Raw genomic sequence first — 18327 nt, forward strand, 5'->3', positions numbered from 1 at the left:
CCTGGCCTGTTCCTCCTGCCTTCTGGGGGCTGCTGCCTAGACCCGCTCCTGTATCTTGCTACTGTGTCTGTTCTTGTCTGTATACTCTTCTAGCCTGTTTCCCGTGTTTCTCTATGTCCGTACCTTTCCTTTTTCTGCAGAGTCTGAACTCGTACCTAACTCCTTCTCGTTGTCACTGTACTCCCGTTTGTGAGTTTGTGGTCCACTCGCTACTTCACTGCAAGTACCCTGTGGGTATCTGGTTCAGCCTTTCCCTTCCTGTCTGTTCTGTCCCCCCTGCTCTGCCTTTGCTCACCGCTCCGGCGGTTCTAGCCTGCTCTGCCTTTTCTCACCGCTCCGGCGGTTCTAGCCTGCTCTGCCTTTGCTCACCGCTCCGGCGGTTCTAGCCTGCTCTGCCTTTGCTCACCGCTCCGGCGGTTCTAGCCTGCTCTGCCTTTGCTCGCCGCTCCGGCGGTTCTGGCCTGCTCTGCCTTTGCTCACCGCTCCGGCGGTTCTAGCCTGCTCTGCCTTTGCTCACCGCTCCGGCGGTTCTAGCCTGCTCTGCCTTTGCTCACCGCTCCGGCGGTTCTAGCCTGCTCTGCCTTTGCTCACCGCTCCGGCGGTTCTAGCCTGCTCTGCCTTTGCTCACCGCTCCGGTGGTTCTAGCCTGCTCTGCCTTTGCTCACCGCTCCGGTGGTTCTAGCCTGCTCTGCCTTGCTCACTGCTCCGGCAGTCTCGCTCTGCTCTGACTCCTTTGCTCACTGCTCCGGCAGTCTCGCTCTGCTCTGATTCCTTTGCTCACTGCTCCGGCAGTCTCGCTCTGCTCTGATTCCTTTGCTCACTGCCCCGGCAGTCTCGCTCTGCTCTGACTCCTTGCTCACTGCTCCGGCAGTCTCGCTCAGCTCTGACCCTTTGCTCACCGCTCCAGGCGGCCTTGTCCTGCTCTACTCTTGCTCACCGCTCCAAGCGGCCTTGTCCTGCTCTACTCTTGCTCACTGCTTCAGGCGGCCTCGTCCTGCTCTACTCTTGCTCACCGCTCCAAGCGGTCTCGTCCTGCCCTGCTCTCGCTCACCTCTCTGGGCGGCCTCACTCTGCTGTGTTTGTCCGCCACATCTGTGGTTCTGTTCCTGAGTCCCAGTGTGTACTGGGTCCTATCCCGCCTGTGTTCCTATCTGCTAGTGCCTTCCTGTTTGCACTCTAGCCGTGCTTGCCTGTACCCCCCTGCCTGCATACCCGCCTGCCTGCATACCAGTCGTGCCTGCCTATTCCCACCAGTCTGTGCTGTGTGCCAGCCTAACCAGTCTGTTCCTGTATTCCCCTGTGTGGGTCAACAGCCGTGTCCGGGGTCTGTCCTGGAGTAGCACCTGGTCCCTCTGCTCGGTTCCTCCTTGGTGCACTGGTGTCGTATGCCGTCGTGCGACCCTGGTCGGATCGGGTGAATACCTAGTTACGCCCCTCCAGGCATTCACTCTCCGGCACGGTCCAGTGGAATCACACGCACACGCCGCTCAGCCCGGGCGTGTGCATTACAACAGACAATCATTTACACACATTATCATCAAAATAATTTCATCTTAAAGGGGTTGTCCTGTAGCACCCCGAGGGCTCGGTTGCTACAGAGGTATTGCATCTCAACCAGATGTGCAATATCTCACTTCCAGGTAAGGATGGAGTGTGGATCAGGACCCTGACACCTGCATTCATTACACCACATTTCCGGGGCGCAATGCGACCGATATGCTCCAAATGGAGCACGGCAGTCCCTGTCCCTGGCTGGAGTGGGGGGAGGGAACACCGAGAAAGGGGGGACCCTGTAGTGCATAGGAGGGAGAGGGCAGTTCCTGGGTGCATTGAGAAGGAGGTATAAAAGGTGGGCACCATCTTAGTTCTGTTTTCAGTCAGAGAGAAGAAGTGACAGAGTAAGGGCCTCTGCAGGGGGCTCTGCTCCATAGGCGGGCCTAGCCTGTGAGGCCCAGCCAGCACTAAAAGAGCAAGTTGAGAAGACAGGGAGCAGAGGCTCAGACCGAGCTCTGCTCCGCAGGCAGGCCTGAAAGAGCGGCCGGAGCCTGGAGGAAGGAGAAGGAAGGAAGAGGAGCAGAGGAGGCTCCAGGAACAAGGAACGAAGGGACCACAGGGGTGTGGACCGGCGAGTCACCACCGCACGCCCGAATCTACCTGCGTAGGGGGGTCAGGCCAAAAGGGGAGACCGGTCCCCGAAACTAATGGAGGCGGGGAACTACCCTCAGCTAGAAACCGGAGGTTGTGACATTTTATGTGGTGCAGCCCCTCGCTACATCCGCTAGGAAGGCACCACATAGGGTCAGGGAAGCGGCACCAACGTTCACCGGAGAAGGCCCGAGACAGCCGGACAGAAACGAGGTCACTGGTGGGGTATGACAGGCCAGAGAAAGGACACACAAAGGGGGTCCTGTGAAAAGCTCCAAAGTTATCTGGGAGTAGGCCGAGCCCCTCATCTGGTGAGCACAGTGCGACGTGGGACGTTATGACCAGCTGGAGTAACGTGGATAAAGAACTGTGAGTAAATACCCTGGACTGCATTACAGGACTCTGTGTCGTTACTGCTGCTCCCGCGCACCATCACCCCCAACATCCGCATTCGCTGCCCTGAGGCTATACTCCTCCCTTGGGGAGTTATACTACCCTCTGCTGCACACACAACACCAGCCTCAGCGGTCTGCCCTGCAGCGGCGGTTCACTCTGACCGCAATCCTCGGGTGGCGTAGTCGGACATTCAGCATATAGACTGCCATTTGGTTTGACCGCCCTGGGCACGGACAGGGTCGCCGCCACGGAGACTACAACCCCCAGCATCCACAAAAGGTCCGGTTCCGGGTATCCCCACACACACACGGCCCAGGGGGCGCATCAGTCCAATCTAAAACGACAAGTCTACAGTCATTCTGCATGCTGTGAGGATTTTCAAAGTCAGCAAAACATCAGATTGCACTCGTTCACGGCCCCATAGAATAACATTGATACATGTTTGATTTTTTTCCTCAGTCTGAGGAAGAAAAGTAGCATGCACAATTTGCATTCGAAAATCGGATTGCACTCAGCCACACAAGTCAATGAGTTGGTGGAAAAAAAATCAGACCACCCTCGAGTGACACCAGAGGGTGGTCCGATTTGCACGGACTAACAGAATTGAGTAGAAAAATGTTTTTCCGTCTTCTACTCATCCAACAAAATCGGAGCACACTCAGATCATATACTCTGATAAGAGGTTGATCACAGTGAGTGTGATTAGCATTATTGGACCAATTTTTTCAGATGAGAGAAAATATGGTCGCATTACCCTAGCCTAAGATGAATGAAATAAGAAAAATCCAACATACAGCGGTGCCATTGCTTTTCAATCCAGTCTGCTATTATGCAAAATACAAATTGGAATATACCGTAAAATATGTTGAATCTAAAATCTTTACAAGAAATCTACTTGATGTCCAAAAAGCAAACAGATACTATGCATGACCTTAAAAATCCAAAACATGGGATCGATGGAATTGTGAGATAAAAACAAAAAGATTTCCTCGTTCTTTAAAGGATTGACAACTGAACAATTCAAGTTTATGATTTATGAAGCATTATATAATCTTGATTCTTTAAGCTCAACTTTGCCCTGTAGGTGCTAGTGCAAAGCAATCTCTCAGGTTTCTAAGCTCCCAAGACTTTCATCTTCAATTCATTCGATAGCTCCGTCAGCCATGGCGTATGTTGATTTCAGGAAGGAACTGGACTGCTCCATCTGTCTGAGCACTTATACAGATCCTGTAATGCTGAGATGTGGACACAACTTCTGTCGAGATTGTATAGATTGTGCGCTGGATACACAGGATAAGTCTGGACTTTTTTTCTGTCCTCAGTGCAGAGAACCTTTTTATAAACGTCCTACTCTAAAAAGAAACATAACTCTATGTAACATAATTGAGCAACTTCTTCCTATTCCAGAAGCACAGAAGGAGGACACTGGAAATTTTTGCACTAACTGTATTCACTCTCCTGTACCTGCTGTTAGATCCTGTCTACACTGTGAAGTTTTCCTGTGTGAAAACCACCTGAAGGTTCACAGCAAATCACCAGAACACGTCTTATCTGATCCCAGCACTTCTCTGGAGAAAATGAAATGTTCTGTCCATAAGAAGATCCTGGAATATTACTGCACTGAGGATGCGGCTTGTATCTGTGTGTCCTGCAGTTTGGCCGGAGAACATTGGGGACATCGGGTGGAGATTCTGGATGAGGCCTCTGAGAAGAAGAAGAAGAAATTGAGAAATGTTCTTCAGAAACTGACCACAAAGAGAAAGGAGACTGAGGAAAGAGTCCGGAGTCTGGAGGAGCGCTGGAGAACAGCTCAAGAAAAAGCAGCTGGAGAAGCCGAGAGAGTCACTGCCCTGTGTACAGACATCAGGAGACGGGTGGACGACCTGGAGAAGAAGGTCCTGAGTGAGATCTCCAGGCAGGAAAAGGAAGAGTCACTGTCACTGTCTGCTCTGATCCATCAGCTGGAGATAAAGAAGGACGAGCTGTCCAGGAAGATGAGACACATTGAGGAGCTGTGTAACATGACGGATCCACTGACTGTCTTACAGGAGCCAGACACCGGTGACTTGTGTGATCCTGAGGAGGACGGAGGTGATGAGGAGACAGGGGGACATGATAAACAGCCCCATGATGGAGATCTAGCTTGGTTTAAAGGGAATTTTCATGCAGAACTATCTAATATTATGTCATACCTACATTCTAGCTTGTCTAGACAACCAAAACAAATTAAAGATTTCGACAATGAACAAAATCCACCAAGTTACACAGAAGGTTTGCCTGTTTTAACATCAAAAGATGGAGACAATCATGGAAAGGACAGGATTGCTGGAATTAGCGGGATCTATGTGGAGGGTCCTGCAGACATATTACTGGATGTAAACACAGCTGCTAATAATGTCCATATATCAGACGACCTGAAAACTGCAACCTGGACACAAACAGATGAAGAACGTCCTGAAACGGCAGAGAGATTTCAGGATTATAACCAGGTGATGAGCTGCAGGGGATTCTCCTCAGGGCGACATTACTGGGATGTGGAGAGCAGTGAGGTGGCGGAGTGGATGGTGGGGATGTGTTATCCCAATATAGACAGGAGGGGAGATCAGTCTCTTGTTGGATATAATAAAAAATCCTGGTGTCTGCAAAAAGAAAATAATTATTTAGTGATATATGACAGTACAGAAATCAGAATACCAGACAAGATCTCCAGTGATAGAGTCAGAATTTGTCTGGACTATGAGGCCGGGCAACTGTCCTTTTATGAGCTGTGTGACCCCATCAGACACTTACACACCTTCACTTCCACCTTCACTGAGCCCCTTCATTCTGTGTTATGTGTGGGTAATGGCTCTATAAAAATATTGAGAGAGCATCAACTTTGATAAACCATCATAACATAGTAAATCTGGCTAGAGACTGGTGATTCTAACCAGAATCTGACTGGTGGAGCTACAGGTCAACGTTCTTCCATGGTAGCAGTTCCTATGACTATACTGCTAAGGTTCATCATCTAACGTAAAGGATATAGTTATTATATTGTACAGTTATAGATTAGAGATGATAATAGATGCTGATAATGTGTATTTTTTTGTCTCTGCATTCTTAAACATCTTTGATAATACACCTATTTAACAAAAATAGCTACGCCAAAATTTTGCAACTTTTGAAAGCAATTTACGCCATCATTCTAACAAAATTTCTTTGATGAATCGGCCCTCATGGACTTTATAGTGTCTGACCAGCAGAATTATTCCACAGCCTACATTAGTCTATGTAGTTTTGACATATGAGAAAAATAATTTATGTTACAAATTTCTAAATAAAATTTCTAATAAAAAATAAACTAAAAATAACAGATTGGACAATTTGTACATTGATATATGTATTATATTTGGGGGGTAGGTGGTTATATGTATACAGTCATGGCCAAAAGTATTGAGAATGAGACAAATAGTAATTTTTCCAAAGTTTACTGCTTCATTTTTTGTAATGGCAATTTGCATATACTCCTGAATGTCAAAGAGTGATCAGCTTAACAGCAATTACTGTACTTGCAAAGTCAATATTTGCCCAGAAAATGAACTTTAACCCCCAAAACACATTTCAACATCATTGCAGTCCTGCCTTAAAAGGAGCAGCTAACATCGTTTTAGTGATTGATCCATTAACACAGGTGTGGGTGTTGATGAGGACAGGGCTGGCGATCAATCAGTCATGATTAAGTAAGAATGACATCACTGGACACTTTAAAAGGAGGCTGGTTCTTGGTATCATTGTTTCTCTTCAGTTAACCATGGTTATCTCTAAAGAAACACGTGCAGCCATCATTGCACTGCACAAAAATGGCCAACAGGGAAGAGTATCGCAGCTACAAAGATTGCACCTCAGTCAACAATCTATCGCATCATCAAGAACTTCAAGGAGAGAGCTTCCATTGTTGTCAAAAAGGCTCCAGGGCGCCCAAGAAAGACCAGCAAGCACCAGGACCGTATCTTAAAACTGTTTCAGCTACGGGATCGGACTACCAGCAGTGCCGAGCTTGCTCAGGAATGGCAGCAGGCTGGTATGAGTGGTTCTGCACACATTGTGAGGCAGAGACTCTTTGAGCAAGGGCTGGTTTCAAGGAGGGCAGCAAAGAAGCCACTTCTCTCCAGAAAAAACATCAGGGACCGACTGATATTCTGCAAAAGGTACAGGGAGTGGACTGCTGAGGACTGGGGCAAAGTAATTTTCTCTGATGAATCCCCTTTTCGATTGTTTGGGACATCTGCAAAACAGCTTATTCGGAGAAGAAGAGGTGAGCGCTACCACCAGTCTTGTCTCATGCCAACTGTAAAGCATCCTGAAACCATTCATGTGTGGGGTTGCTTCTCAGCCAAGGGAATCGGCTCACTCACAGTCTTGCCTAAAAACACAGCCATGAATAAAGAATGGTACCAGAATGTCCTCCAAGAGCAACTTCTCCCAACCGTCCAAGAGCAGTTTGGCGCCCAACAATGCCTTTTCCAGCATGATGGAGCACCTTGCCATAAAGCAAAGGTGATAACTAAATGGCTCATGGAACAAAACATAGAGATTTTGGGTCCATGGCCTGGAAACTCCCCAGATCTTAATCCCATTGAGAACTTGTGGTCAATCATCAAGAGACGGGTGGACAAACAAAAACCAACAAATTCTGGCAAAATGCAAGCATTGATTATGCAAGAATGGACTGCTATCAGTCAGGATTTGGTCCAAAAGTTGATTGAGAGCATGCCAGGGAGAATTACAGAGGTCTTGAAGAAGAAGGGGCAACACTGCAAATATTGACTTGCTGCATTAACTCATTCTAACTGTCAATATAACCTATTGGTACTCATAATATGATTGCAATTATATTTCTGTATGTGATATAAACATCAGACAAACACTAATAAAAACCCGAGGCCAGCAGATCATGTGAAAATATAATTTTGGTGTCATTCTCAAAACTTTTGGCCATGACTGTATACTGATGGAGTGGGAAGTGTCTATGTCTTTGTTCAAGCTGTAAAATTACTACAATCTATGTTATTTTTATATAGTGGAACCATATTCTGCAGCACTTTAGAAATTTGAATGTGTCAGTGTGTATTTAGAAATAGGATTAATGTTCAATAAAAGATAAAAAGAGGGAAAAAAGTTGCTAAAAAATTTGAAAAATTGGTATATCTAGGCCAGGTTAACACATTCGTGTGTCATGGGCCCTGATGCATGGACTGTCCACCAGTCTTCTGACCTGACCTCAGGAGCTCATCTTCCTAATTGCAAGGCGACAAATGGATGTGCGAATCCAGTTGTAGTAGGATTTAACCCTTTAACACTCTATGACGTTTATATATGTCCTAAGCACTTGTTAATCTGTGCTACATGACTGATAAATATGTCATGGTGGTCACCTGGTATAGTATCAATACCCAGGTGACCATGGGGTACAATTCATATATACAGACATACTCCTGCTGTGACTCTGTAACTGCTATTATGCTATTATTATTATTCTTGTAATGCTTACAAGAAATAAGCAACACATTAATACAACATACTAATATACACTGCTCAAAAAAATAAAGGGAACACTCAAATAACGCATCCTAGATCTGAATGAATGAAATATTCTCATTGAATACTTTGTTCTGTACAAAGTTGAATGTGCTGACAACAAAATCACACAAAAATCATCAATGGAAATCACATTTATTAACCAATGGAGGCCTGGATTTGGAGTCACCCCCAAAATTAAAGTGGAAAAACACACTACAGGCTGATCCAACTTTGATGTAATGTCCTTAAAACAAGTCAAAATGAAGCTGAGTATTGTGTGTGGCCTCCACGTACCTGTATGACCTCCCTACAATGCCTGGGCATGCTCCTGATGAGGTTGAGGATGGTCTCCTGTGGGATCTCCTCCCAGACCTGGACTAAAGCATCCGCCAACTCCTGGACAGTCTGTGGAGCAACGTGACGTTGGTGGATGGAGCGAGACATAGAATCATAGAATCATAGAATGGTAGAGTTGGAAGGGACCTCCTGGGTCATCTGGTCCAACCCCCTGCTCAAAGCAGGATTCACTAAATCATCTCAGACAGATGTCTGTCCAGCCTCTGTTTGAAGACGTCCATTGAAGGGGAACTCACCACCTCTCGTGGCAGCCTGTTCCACTCATTAATCACCCTAACTGTCAAAAAGTTTTTTCTAATATCTAATCTGTGTCTCCTCCCATTTAGTTTCATCCCATTGCTTCTAGTCTTTCCTTGTGCAAATGAGAATAAAGATGATCCTTCTACAATGTGACAGCCCTTGACATATTTGTAGACAGCTATTAAGTCTCCTCTCAGTCTTCTTTTTTGCAAGCTAAACATTCCCAAATCCTGCAACCGTTCCTCATAGGACATGGTTTGCAGACCAGTCACCATTCTGGTCGCTCTTCTCTGAACTTGCTCCAGTTTGTCTATGTCTTTTTTAAAATGTGGTGCCCAAAACTGTACACAGTATTCCAGATGAGGTCTGACCAAAGAGGAGTAAAGACCAATAATGACTTCACGTGATCTAGACTGTATGCTTCTGTTAATACATCCCAGAATTGTATTTGCCTTTTTTGCTGCTGCATCACACTGTTGACTCATGTTCAGTCTATGATCTATTAGTATACCTAAGTCTTTTTCACATGTACTGTTGTTTAGCTCTATTCCTCCCATTCTGTATATGCTTTTTTCATTTTTATTGCCCAGATGTAGTACTTTGCATTTTTCCCTGTTAAAAACCATTCTGTTGGTTGCTGCCCACTGCTCCAGTTTATTTAGGTCTTTTTGAATCCTTTCTCTCTCTTGTCCCAGATGTGCTCAATCGGATTCAGGTCTGGGGAACGGGCGGGCCAGTCCATAGCTTCAATGCCTTCATCTTGCAGGAACTGCTGACACACTCCAGCCACATGAGGTCTGGCATTGTCCTGCATTAGGAGGAACCCAGGGCCAACTGCACCAGCATATGGTCTCACAAGTGGTCTGAGAATCTCATCTTGGTACCTAATAGCAGTCAGACTACCTCTGGAAAGTATTGGTACTGAGATGTGGTCTGTGGTCTCCACCTGCAGAACCACTCCTTTATTGAGGGTGTCTTGATAATTGCCAATAATTTCCATCTATTGTCTATTCCAGTTGCACAACAGCATGTGAAATTGATTGTCAGTCAGTGTTGCTTCCTAAGTGGACAGTTTGATTTCACAGAAGTTTGATTTACTTGGAGTTATATTCTGTTGTTTAAGTGTTCCCTTTATTTTTTTGAGCAGTGTATTATAAACCCATAACCTTACCCCTATTAATCTTTCACACCCTCACTTTCCTCCCCACCCTTCACCCAAATCTTTTTTAGCCCCTTTCGATCTAGTGATGAAATGCCATGAAATTACATCTCCACTATTTTCAACAACCTAGGCCAAAAGTTTACTTTTACCTTTAGCCTTAGACCTTGACAGATCAAACATTACTGCCCTTGAGGCTTGCTGTATCCAATATATTAATCCTGAAAATCATTCTGTACAAGGAAAACTGTAGCACGATTTTGGATAAAAAAAAAAAACCCTACTAATAAAAGTATTAGTAATTGTTATTATTGACAGCTTTCAGCTCGAGCCATGGTGACTTGATGGATTGGCGCTTTGTAAGAAGATTGATCTTGCAGAAGCCTAGATAGGTCCACCCAGGTCTTCTCCGCTGTTATCTTGATTGTATCAAGCCACCAGGTTGCTGATCTTCCTCTTCGCCTTGTTCTTTCTATTCTACCGACCATGATGTCCTTCTCCAGTGATTGCTTTCTTCGTATGATGTGTCCAAAGTGGGCAAGTTGTAGCTTGTTGAACCTTGCTTCAAGTGACATGTCTGGCTTGATTTGTTCCAAAATTGATTTGTCTGTTCTTCTTACCTTCCATGGTAAGAAGAACCATATCCTTCTCCAGCACCACATTTTGAAGGGATCGATTTTTCTTCTGTCTTGTTTCTTTATCGTCCAGGTTTCTCATCCATATGTTACTACAGAAAAGACCACACGATGTACGAGCCGCGTCTTCGTCGCCAGTGAAATGTTCCTCGATATTAGTAGGTTTTTTTTTTATCCAAAATCTTGCTATAGTTCTCCTTGTACAAAATGATTTTCAGGATTAGATATATAAGGAAAAGCAAGCGCACAGAAGGCCGGGTTCACAGGAGCATATTTCACAGTCTGTATACAGACTGTAACGCCCGGAATGTCTCTCAACCTGAATATACAGCCTATGGTAAAAAGTGTTTGTAGTGTATGGTTCAACCATCAATATAATAAATAAATAGGAGTGTTTAAATAAAGCTGCACAAGACCAGTCATTGCCAATAGCTCTATATGTCCAAAGACAAAAGTGTGATTGAGTGCATGGAGGGTGTGGGAAGAGATGATAGAAGGCAAAAGATTCTGAGGAGAAGTTAAGGAGGGAGAACAAGGAGGTGATAGGCCAGATTAAAAAAAAAGTGTTTTTAGAGCACTTTTAAAACTGTGGATAATGGGAATTAACCGGAATGTTTGGAGTAGTGCATTCCAGAGAACTGGTGCAGCACTAGAGTAGTCTTGGAGATTAAAGTGAGAGGTTCAGGTCAGGGGCGGACACAGACTGTAGTGGGCCCCTGTGCAAGAAATTTTTTGGGGCCCCCCCCCCTGCCCTTCATAGGGCAACAAAGTTATGTAAACATAACCCCCCCATGTGCATCTCTCACCCCCCCATGTGCATCTCTCATTCCCCCCATGTGCATCTCTCATCCCCCCCATGTGCATCTCTCATCCCCCCCATGTGCATCTCTCATCCCCCCCATGTGCATCTCTCATCCCCCCCATGTGCATCTCTCATCCCCCCATGTGCATCTCTCATCCCCCCATGTGCATCTCTCATCCCCCCCATGAGCATCTCTCATCCCCCCATGTGCATCTCTCACCCCCCTGTGCATCTCTCATCCCCCTGTGCATCTCTCATCCCCCTGTGCATCTCTCATCCCCCCCGACCATAGTGCATCTCTGATTCCCCCCACTCCTAGTTAATTAATTGTATTTAAAAAAAATAAAACTTGTTATACTTACCCCCATGCGATCCCTGCAGAATCCTGGCGCTCGTCCACGTCGCTGCCACCAGGTTCTCCTGACGTTCGGCCATGTGACGGCGCCACATACATAGCCAGCAGCTTTTGTTTTGGCCAAAAGATTTTTAAAGCCGCCACCACGATAAGGTAGACTCTTCTGGCTGGGCCCTACTCTAACCTATTAAAATTTTCTTAAAATATCCAATACTCTTTTTAGATATATTTTTATTTAGTTTTCTTTAAGGGAATGTGTCATATACATTTTTTTTTAAAATGACCAATAATACCACATACAGGGAATACCGCCACACTATGACCAGACCACATATTACCACAACATAGTGACCGAATAATACCACACAGAAGGGAGAAAAACTGCCACACCATGACCAGACCACATATTACCACCACATTACTAATATTACCATAAGTGTCATTATACACGGGAGCTCTATACATGGTATACAGCTTATAATGTAAGTGTCCAGGTAATCTAGTGATCACCAGTGACATTATACACAGGAGCTCTGTATATAGTGTCAGTGTACAGGTAATACAGTGATCACCAGTGACATTATACACAGGAGCCCGGTACATAGTATATAGTGTAAGTGTACATGTAATACACTGACTCACTGGTGACGTCTCTAGGTGAAGTCCTTCAACTACGCTTTTCTCCTTCATCCAGCACAGACCGCCATCACGTCTTCCAGCCAGGACTCGTCTCTGCATAAAATAACACAGTTATCTAGAGGACATTCCCCAACTTCTACATTACGCAGCTGAATACAGACGTGCATCCACCATCAATATATGGTTAGTTATTATGCAATCTACCATTCCAAATATAAATTGTAATCCACCACGGTGCCCCCATTAACTGTAAATAGGCACTTAATATATAATTGAATTAGAACCTCTACTCTTTCCGCCAATTTGTTACCAGTCACACTCCTTCATCCGCAACGCCCCCCACTCTATACTTCCTGCTCCCCGGATTCATTATTTACATGCACCCCCTTCCCCAATTCATTATATCACATCCGTGCTCTCCCCACCCCATCATCATTTATCATTTACTCTCCCCCACCCCACATTCATTATGTGCAGCTCATTATCCCCCTACTCCCAATTCCCCCATGTGCAGCTCATTTTCTCCCAATTCCCCCATGTGCAGCTCTCAACCCTCCCATGTGCACATCTCTCACCCCCCCATGTGCACATCTCTCACCCCCCCATGTGCACATCTCTCACCCCCCCACATGTGCACATCTCTCACCCCCCCACATGTGCACATCTCTCATCCCCCCACATGTGCACATCTCTCACCCCCCCCACATGTGCACATCTCTCATCCCCCTCCCCCACATGTGCACATCTCTCATCCCCCTCCCCCACAGTGCATCTCTCATCCCCCCCACCATAGTGCATCTCTCATCCCCCCCCACCATAGTGCATCTCTTATCCCCCCCACCATAGTGCATCTCTTATCCCCCCCATAGTGCACCTCTCATCCCCCCCCACCATAGTGCATCTCTCATCCCCCCCATAGTGCATCTCTCATCCCCCCCAACCATAGTGCATCTCTCATCCCCCCCACCATAGTGCATCTCTCATCCCCCCCCACCATAGTGCATCTCTCATCCCCCCCAACCATAGTGCACCTCTCACCCCCCCCACCATAGTGCATCTCTCATCCCCCCCAACCATAGTGCACCTCTCATCCCCCCCACCATAGTGCATCTCTCACCCCCCCACCATAGTACATCTCTCATCCCCCCCAACCATAGTGCACCACTCATCCCCCCCAACCATAGTGCATCTCTCATCCCCCCCACCATAGTGCATCTCTCACCCCCCCCACCATAGTGCATCTCTCATCCCCCCCCACCATAGTGCATCTCTCACCCCCCCACCATAGTGCATCGCTCATCCCCCCCACCATAGTGCATCGCTCACCCCCCCACCACACACACTCCTAGTTAATTGTATTTAAAAAAAATAAAACTTGTTATACTTACCCCCATACGATCCCTGCAGAATCCTGGCGCTCGTCCAAATCGCTGCCACCAGGTTCTCCTGACTTCCGGTCATGTGACGGCGCCGTCACATGACCGGAAATCAGGGGAATCATGAGCGCAGCGCAGCGCTGAGATGTCCCGGACCCGGCGCTTAGCGTGGGGCCGGGGGCCCCATGAGGAGAGAGACGCACAAGAGGGGGGCCCCCAAGGGGGCCCCGACCGGCCGGGCCCCATACTGGAGTCAGGGCAGCCATGCCCTGATGGCGGCCCTGCTGGAGGCTGGAGGGGCCCCCTCTCCCTCGGGGCCCCCATTCAATGAACCGGCTGCACGGGCGGTAGTTCCGCCCCTGGTTCAGGTTACAGAGGGTGTTAGTCTTTGTGTGTGAGAGTGATAAGTTTGTATTGTGCTCTGTAGAGGATGGGCAACCAGTGCAATGGCTGGCACAGGGGGGAGGCATCGGTTAAGCAGCTGGACAGAAATATGGCCCTGGCTGCTGCATTCAGAATAGATTGGAAAGGGGAGAGTTTAATAAGATTGAGACCGAGTAATAGAAAGTTGCAGCATTCCACCCGGGAATGAATCAGAGCAACAGTAAGAGTTTTTGCAGTGTCCAGAAAAGGTGCACATATTCTAGATGTTTTTGAGGTGCAGATGATGTAAGCGAGTGATTGATTGGATACATGTTGATGCAGAGCTGTGGAAAAAATCTAAAAAAGTGACTTATAGGGCAACACTTAATATCTGTGGTATAAATTTAAAAAAAGTGTTCCTCACCTTGGGTCATTGTTTTCAAGGCACAACACTTCCGAGTGTTCGTAGATTATCTCAAAGAGAGCTGCTGCTGGGCAACTTTATGCTGGATTCACTCAAGTCCATATTTGAAGTCATGTACAGAACATGGAAAAGACAGGATTATTTTTAAGGGTAGCAGCGTGGTGTCCGAGACCTCTTTTCTATGTCCTATACTTCAGTGCTTGAATGTAAGGAGTTAAGGAACGATATGAGTCAAATATAACCCCAAGACAGCGAACGTGCTGCTTGGTAGTCATGGTAGAACCTACAGAAATGGCAGTTTTGGATTTCGGTAGATTAGTAGAGGGGGAAACACAAGAAGTTCAGTTTTGGACAAATTTAGTTTCCGATAGAAGACAGACATGATGTTAGAGACAGCAGACAGACAATCACTGATATTTTGTAGTAATGCGGGTGTGAGAAGAGGTGTATAATTGGGTGTCATCAGTATAGAGATGGTACAGGAAACCAAGTCTGCTGATGGTTTGTCCAATAGGGGCAGTATACAAGGAGAAGAGGAGGGGACCAAGGACTGGACCCTGAGGAACCTCAACCCTAAAAGGAAGAGGAAAAGAAGAAGAGGCGGCAAAAGATGCATTAAAGGAGCGGTCAGAGAGGTAGGAAGACAATGAAGAGAGAGCAGGCGCTCATCTCCCGGCCGGTACCAGCAGAAGGACCTCGACCGCCGGAACCATCTGCGGGACGGAGATGCAGCCGGGAGATGAGCGGCGCGAGGCGCTCATCTCCCGGCCGGTAGCAGCGGAAGGACCGCCGGCGTCGCTGACCTCCATGCGGAAGAGAGGACCGGGGAGCGCCGCTGCGGGTCAGGATACTTCTGCTGCGAGCGCCCGCTCGTGTCCCGGGTTCTCGTAGCGGAAGTACCCGCACAGGCAGCGCCGCTCCCCGGTGCTCACCAAGACGATTCGATGATTGGTCGCGGTCTTCGGACCCGACCAATCACTGATCTTAGCGCAAAAGTTAAACACCGCTGTGCTGATTGGTCGTGGACGCTGCCCGCGACCAATCACCGATTTGGGCGCCACATTTAAATATCGGCCGCGACCAATCAGCACAGCGGTGTTTAAATGTGGAGCCAAGATCGGTGATTGGTCGCGGGCGATATTTAAATTTGGCGCCCAAATCGGTGATTGGTCGCGGGCAGCGTCCGCGACCAATCAGCACAGTAGTGTTTAACTTTTGAGGCAAGATCAGTGATTGGTCGCGGGCCAAGACGGCGACCAATCACCGATTTGTGCGGCACATTTAAATAGCGGCCGCGACCAATTGGATGTCAGCGCCGCTCCCGGTCCTCCCTTCACACCCTAGCCGCAAGGATGTCAGCGGCGCTGCCTGTGCGGATACTTCCGCTGCGAGAACCCGGGACATGAGCGGGCGCTCGCAGCAGAAGTATCCCGACCCGCAGCGCCGCTCCCCGGTCCTCCCTTCACACCCTAGCCGCTGATGTTCCCACAGTATCCGCATGGTGTTACAAAGGTCCGGACATTTGTGTTAAAATCGCTGATTGGTCGCTGGCGCTGCCCGCGACCAATCACCGATTTGGGCGCCAAATTTAAATATCGGCCGCGACTAATCACCGATCTTGGCTCCACATTTAAACACCGCTGTACTGATTGGTCGCGGATGCTATTTAAATGTGGCGCCAAAATCGGTGATTGGTCGTGCCCAGCGTCGGCGACCAATCAGCACAGCGGTGTTTAAATGTGGAGCCAAGATCGGTGATTAGTCGCGGCCGATATTTAAATTTGGCGCCCAAATCGGTGATTGGTCGCGGGCAGCGCCCGCGACCAATTAGCGATTTTTAACACAAATGTCCGGACCTTTGTAACACCATGCGGATACTGTGGGGACATCAGCGGCTAGGGTGTGAAGGGAGGACCGGGGAGCGGCGCTGCGGGTCGGGATGCTTCTGCTCCGAGCGCCCGCTCATGTCCCGGGTTCTCGCAGCGGAAGTAGCCGCACAGGCAGCGCCGCTCTCCGGTCCTCACTAATACGATTCCGCTCCCCGCTCCTCACCAATACGATTCGCTGATTGGTCGCTCTCTCTGCACGCGACCAATCCGTGATCTTGGCGCTAAAGTTAAACACCGCTCTGCTGATTGGTCGTGGCCGCTGCCCGCGACCAATCACCAATTTTGACGCCACATTTAAACACTGCTGTGCTAATTGGTCGCGGACGCCAGCCGCGACCAATCGGCGAGCTTGGCGCCAAATTTAAACAACGCTCTGCTGATTGGTCGCGGACGCCAGACGCGTCCAATCTGTGAGATTGGCGCCAAATTTAAACAACGCTCTGCTGCTTGGTCGCGGTGGCCGGCCGCGACCAATGAACGAGATGGGCGGCAAATTTAAACGCCGCTCTGCTGATTGGTCGCGGCCGGCTACCACGACCAATCAGCGAGATGGGCGGCAAATTTAAACGCCGCTCTGCTGATTGGTCGCAGCCGGCCACCGCGACCAATCAGCGAGATGGCCGGCAAATTTAAACGCCGCTCTGCTGATTAATCGCGGCCGGCCACCGCGACCAATCAGCGAGATTGGCGGCAAATTTAAACGCCGCTGTGCTGATTGGTCGCGGTGGCCGGCCGCAACCAATCAGCGAGATGGGCGGCAAATTTAAACGCCGCTCTGCTGATTTGTCGCGGCCGGCCACCGCGACCAATCAGCGAGATGGGCGGCACATTTAAACGCAGCTCTGCTGATTGGTCGCGGTGGCCGGCCGCGACCTATCAACGATATAGGCTGCAAATTTAAACACCGCTCTGCTGATTGGTCGCAGCCGCAGGCCGACCGCGACCAATCAGCGAGATTGGCGCCAAATGTAAACACCGCTGTGCTGATTGGTCGCGGCCTCCAGCGACTGCTACCAATCAGCGATTTTGGCGCTAAATTTAAACACCGCTCTGCTCATTGGTCCCGGCCGCCGGCCGGCCGAGACCAATCAGCGAGATTGCCGCCAAATTTAAACAGCGCTCTCCGGTCCTCACTAACACAGTTCGCTGATTGGTCGCGGCCACCACCCGTGACCAATCACCGATCTTGCCGCCAAATTTAAACACCGCTCTGCTGATTGCGCCCGGTCGGCCGCATACATATTCTAGAATACCCAATGCATTAGAATTGGGCCACCATCTAGTCACTAATAAACACTAAGAGCTAAAACCAGATTGTAAGGGGTCAAGAAGAGAGTTATCTGAAAGATAGCGAATTAGAGAAGATGTGTATAGGAAAAAGTTGAAATGGCACTTCCAAATGCAATAAAAATGTACATATTCTTCTTTAATAGCACAAATCCATTAAAAAAGTGTAAATAGGTTCACATAGTAAAATAGACTGACACGTTTCCGGCAACTGTATCTCCTTTATTCATGGTCTAAATGTAAAATACAGACGTTTTTTTTTTAAAAAAACAAGGACCTAATGGAAATTGGAAACATAACGGATTCTAACTAGAGGCTGTCACATGATGGTAGATACATACATGTTAGCAAATCAATGCTAAATCATGTTTAAAATTCACTCCATTTGGCTGTCTAATATCAAGTTCAAGAATCTAATCAGCCTCTTTTACCAAGGACATATCCGACAATTGACAACCCCCCACCCTCCCGGGTGATTTATTACCCCTTAGTATACCAAAGAAGATATATGAACTGACATTAGTCTCATGCTGTTCAACAAAATGTTTGAACCCAAGATAAAATAAAAATGAGCAAATATTGTGCAGTAAGTAAATAAATAGCAATAGTGCATTAAAATAAGATTGGGTGCTTAGTTAATATTGTTTTGATAAAAAAAAAACTAAAAGCCATCCTACCATGTCAAGGTGACCCTATTC

At 47.7% G+C, this 18327-nt stretch overlaps 1 protein-coding gene across 1 annotated transcript; it reads left to right on the plus strand.

Annotated features, from left to right (window-relative positions):
• Positions 1-3601: 3601 nt before the first annotated feature.
• LOC141164684 (E3 ubiquitin/ISG15 ligase TRIM25-like) lies at positions 3602-7696 on the plus strand. Its single transcript, XM_073650172.1, has one exon. It carries the CDS (start codon positions 3705-3707, stop codon positions 5421-5423), a length of 1719 nt encoding a protein of 572 aa, XP_073506273.1. The 5' UTR covers positions 3602-3704; the 3' UTR covers positions 5424-7696.
• Positions 7697-18327: the final 10631 nt, after the last annotated feature.

The sequence above is a fragment of the Phyllobates terribilis genome, unplaced genomic scaffold (genome assembly GCF_046119375.1).
Source record: "Phyllobates terribilis strain yellow unplaced genomic scaffold, ASM4611937v1 Scaffold_10__3_contigs__length_209671492, whole genome shotgun sequence".
Classification (NCBI taxonomy): Eukaryota; Metazoa; Chordata; class Amphibia; order Anura; family Dendrobatidae; genus Phyllobates; species Phyllobates terribilis.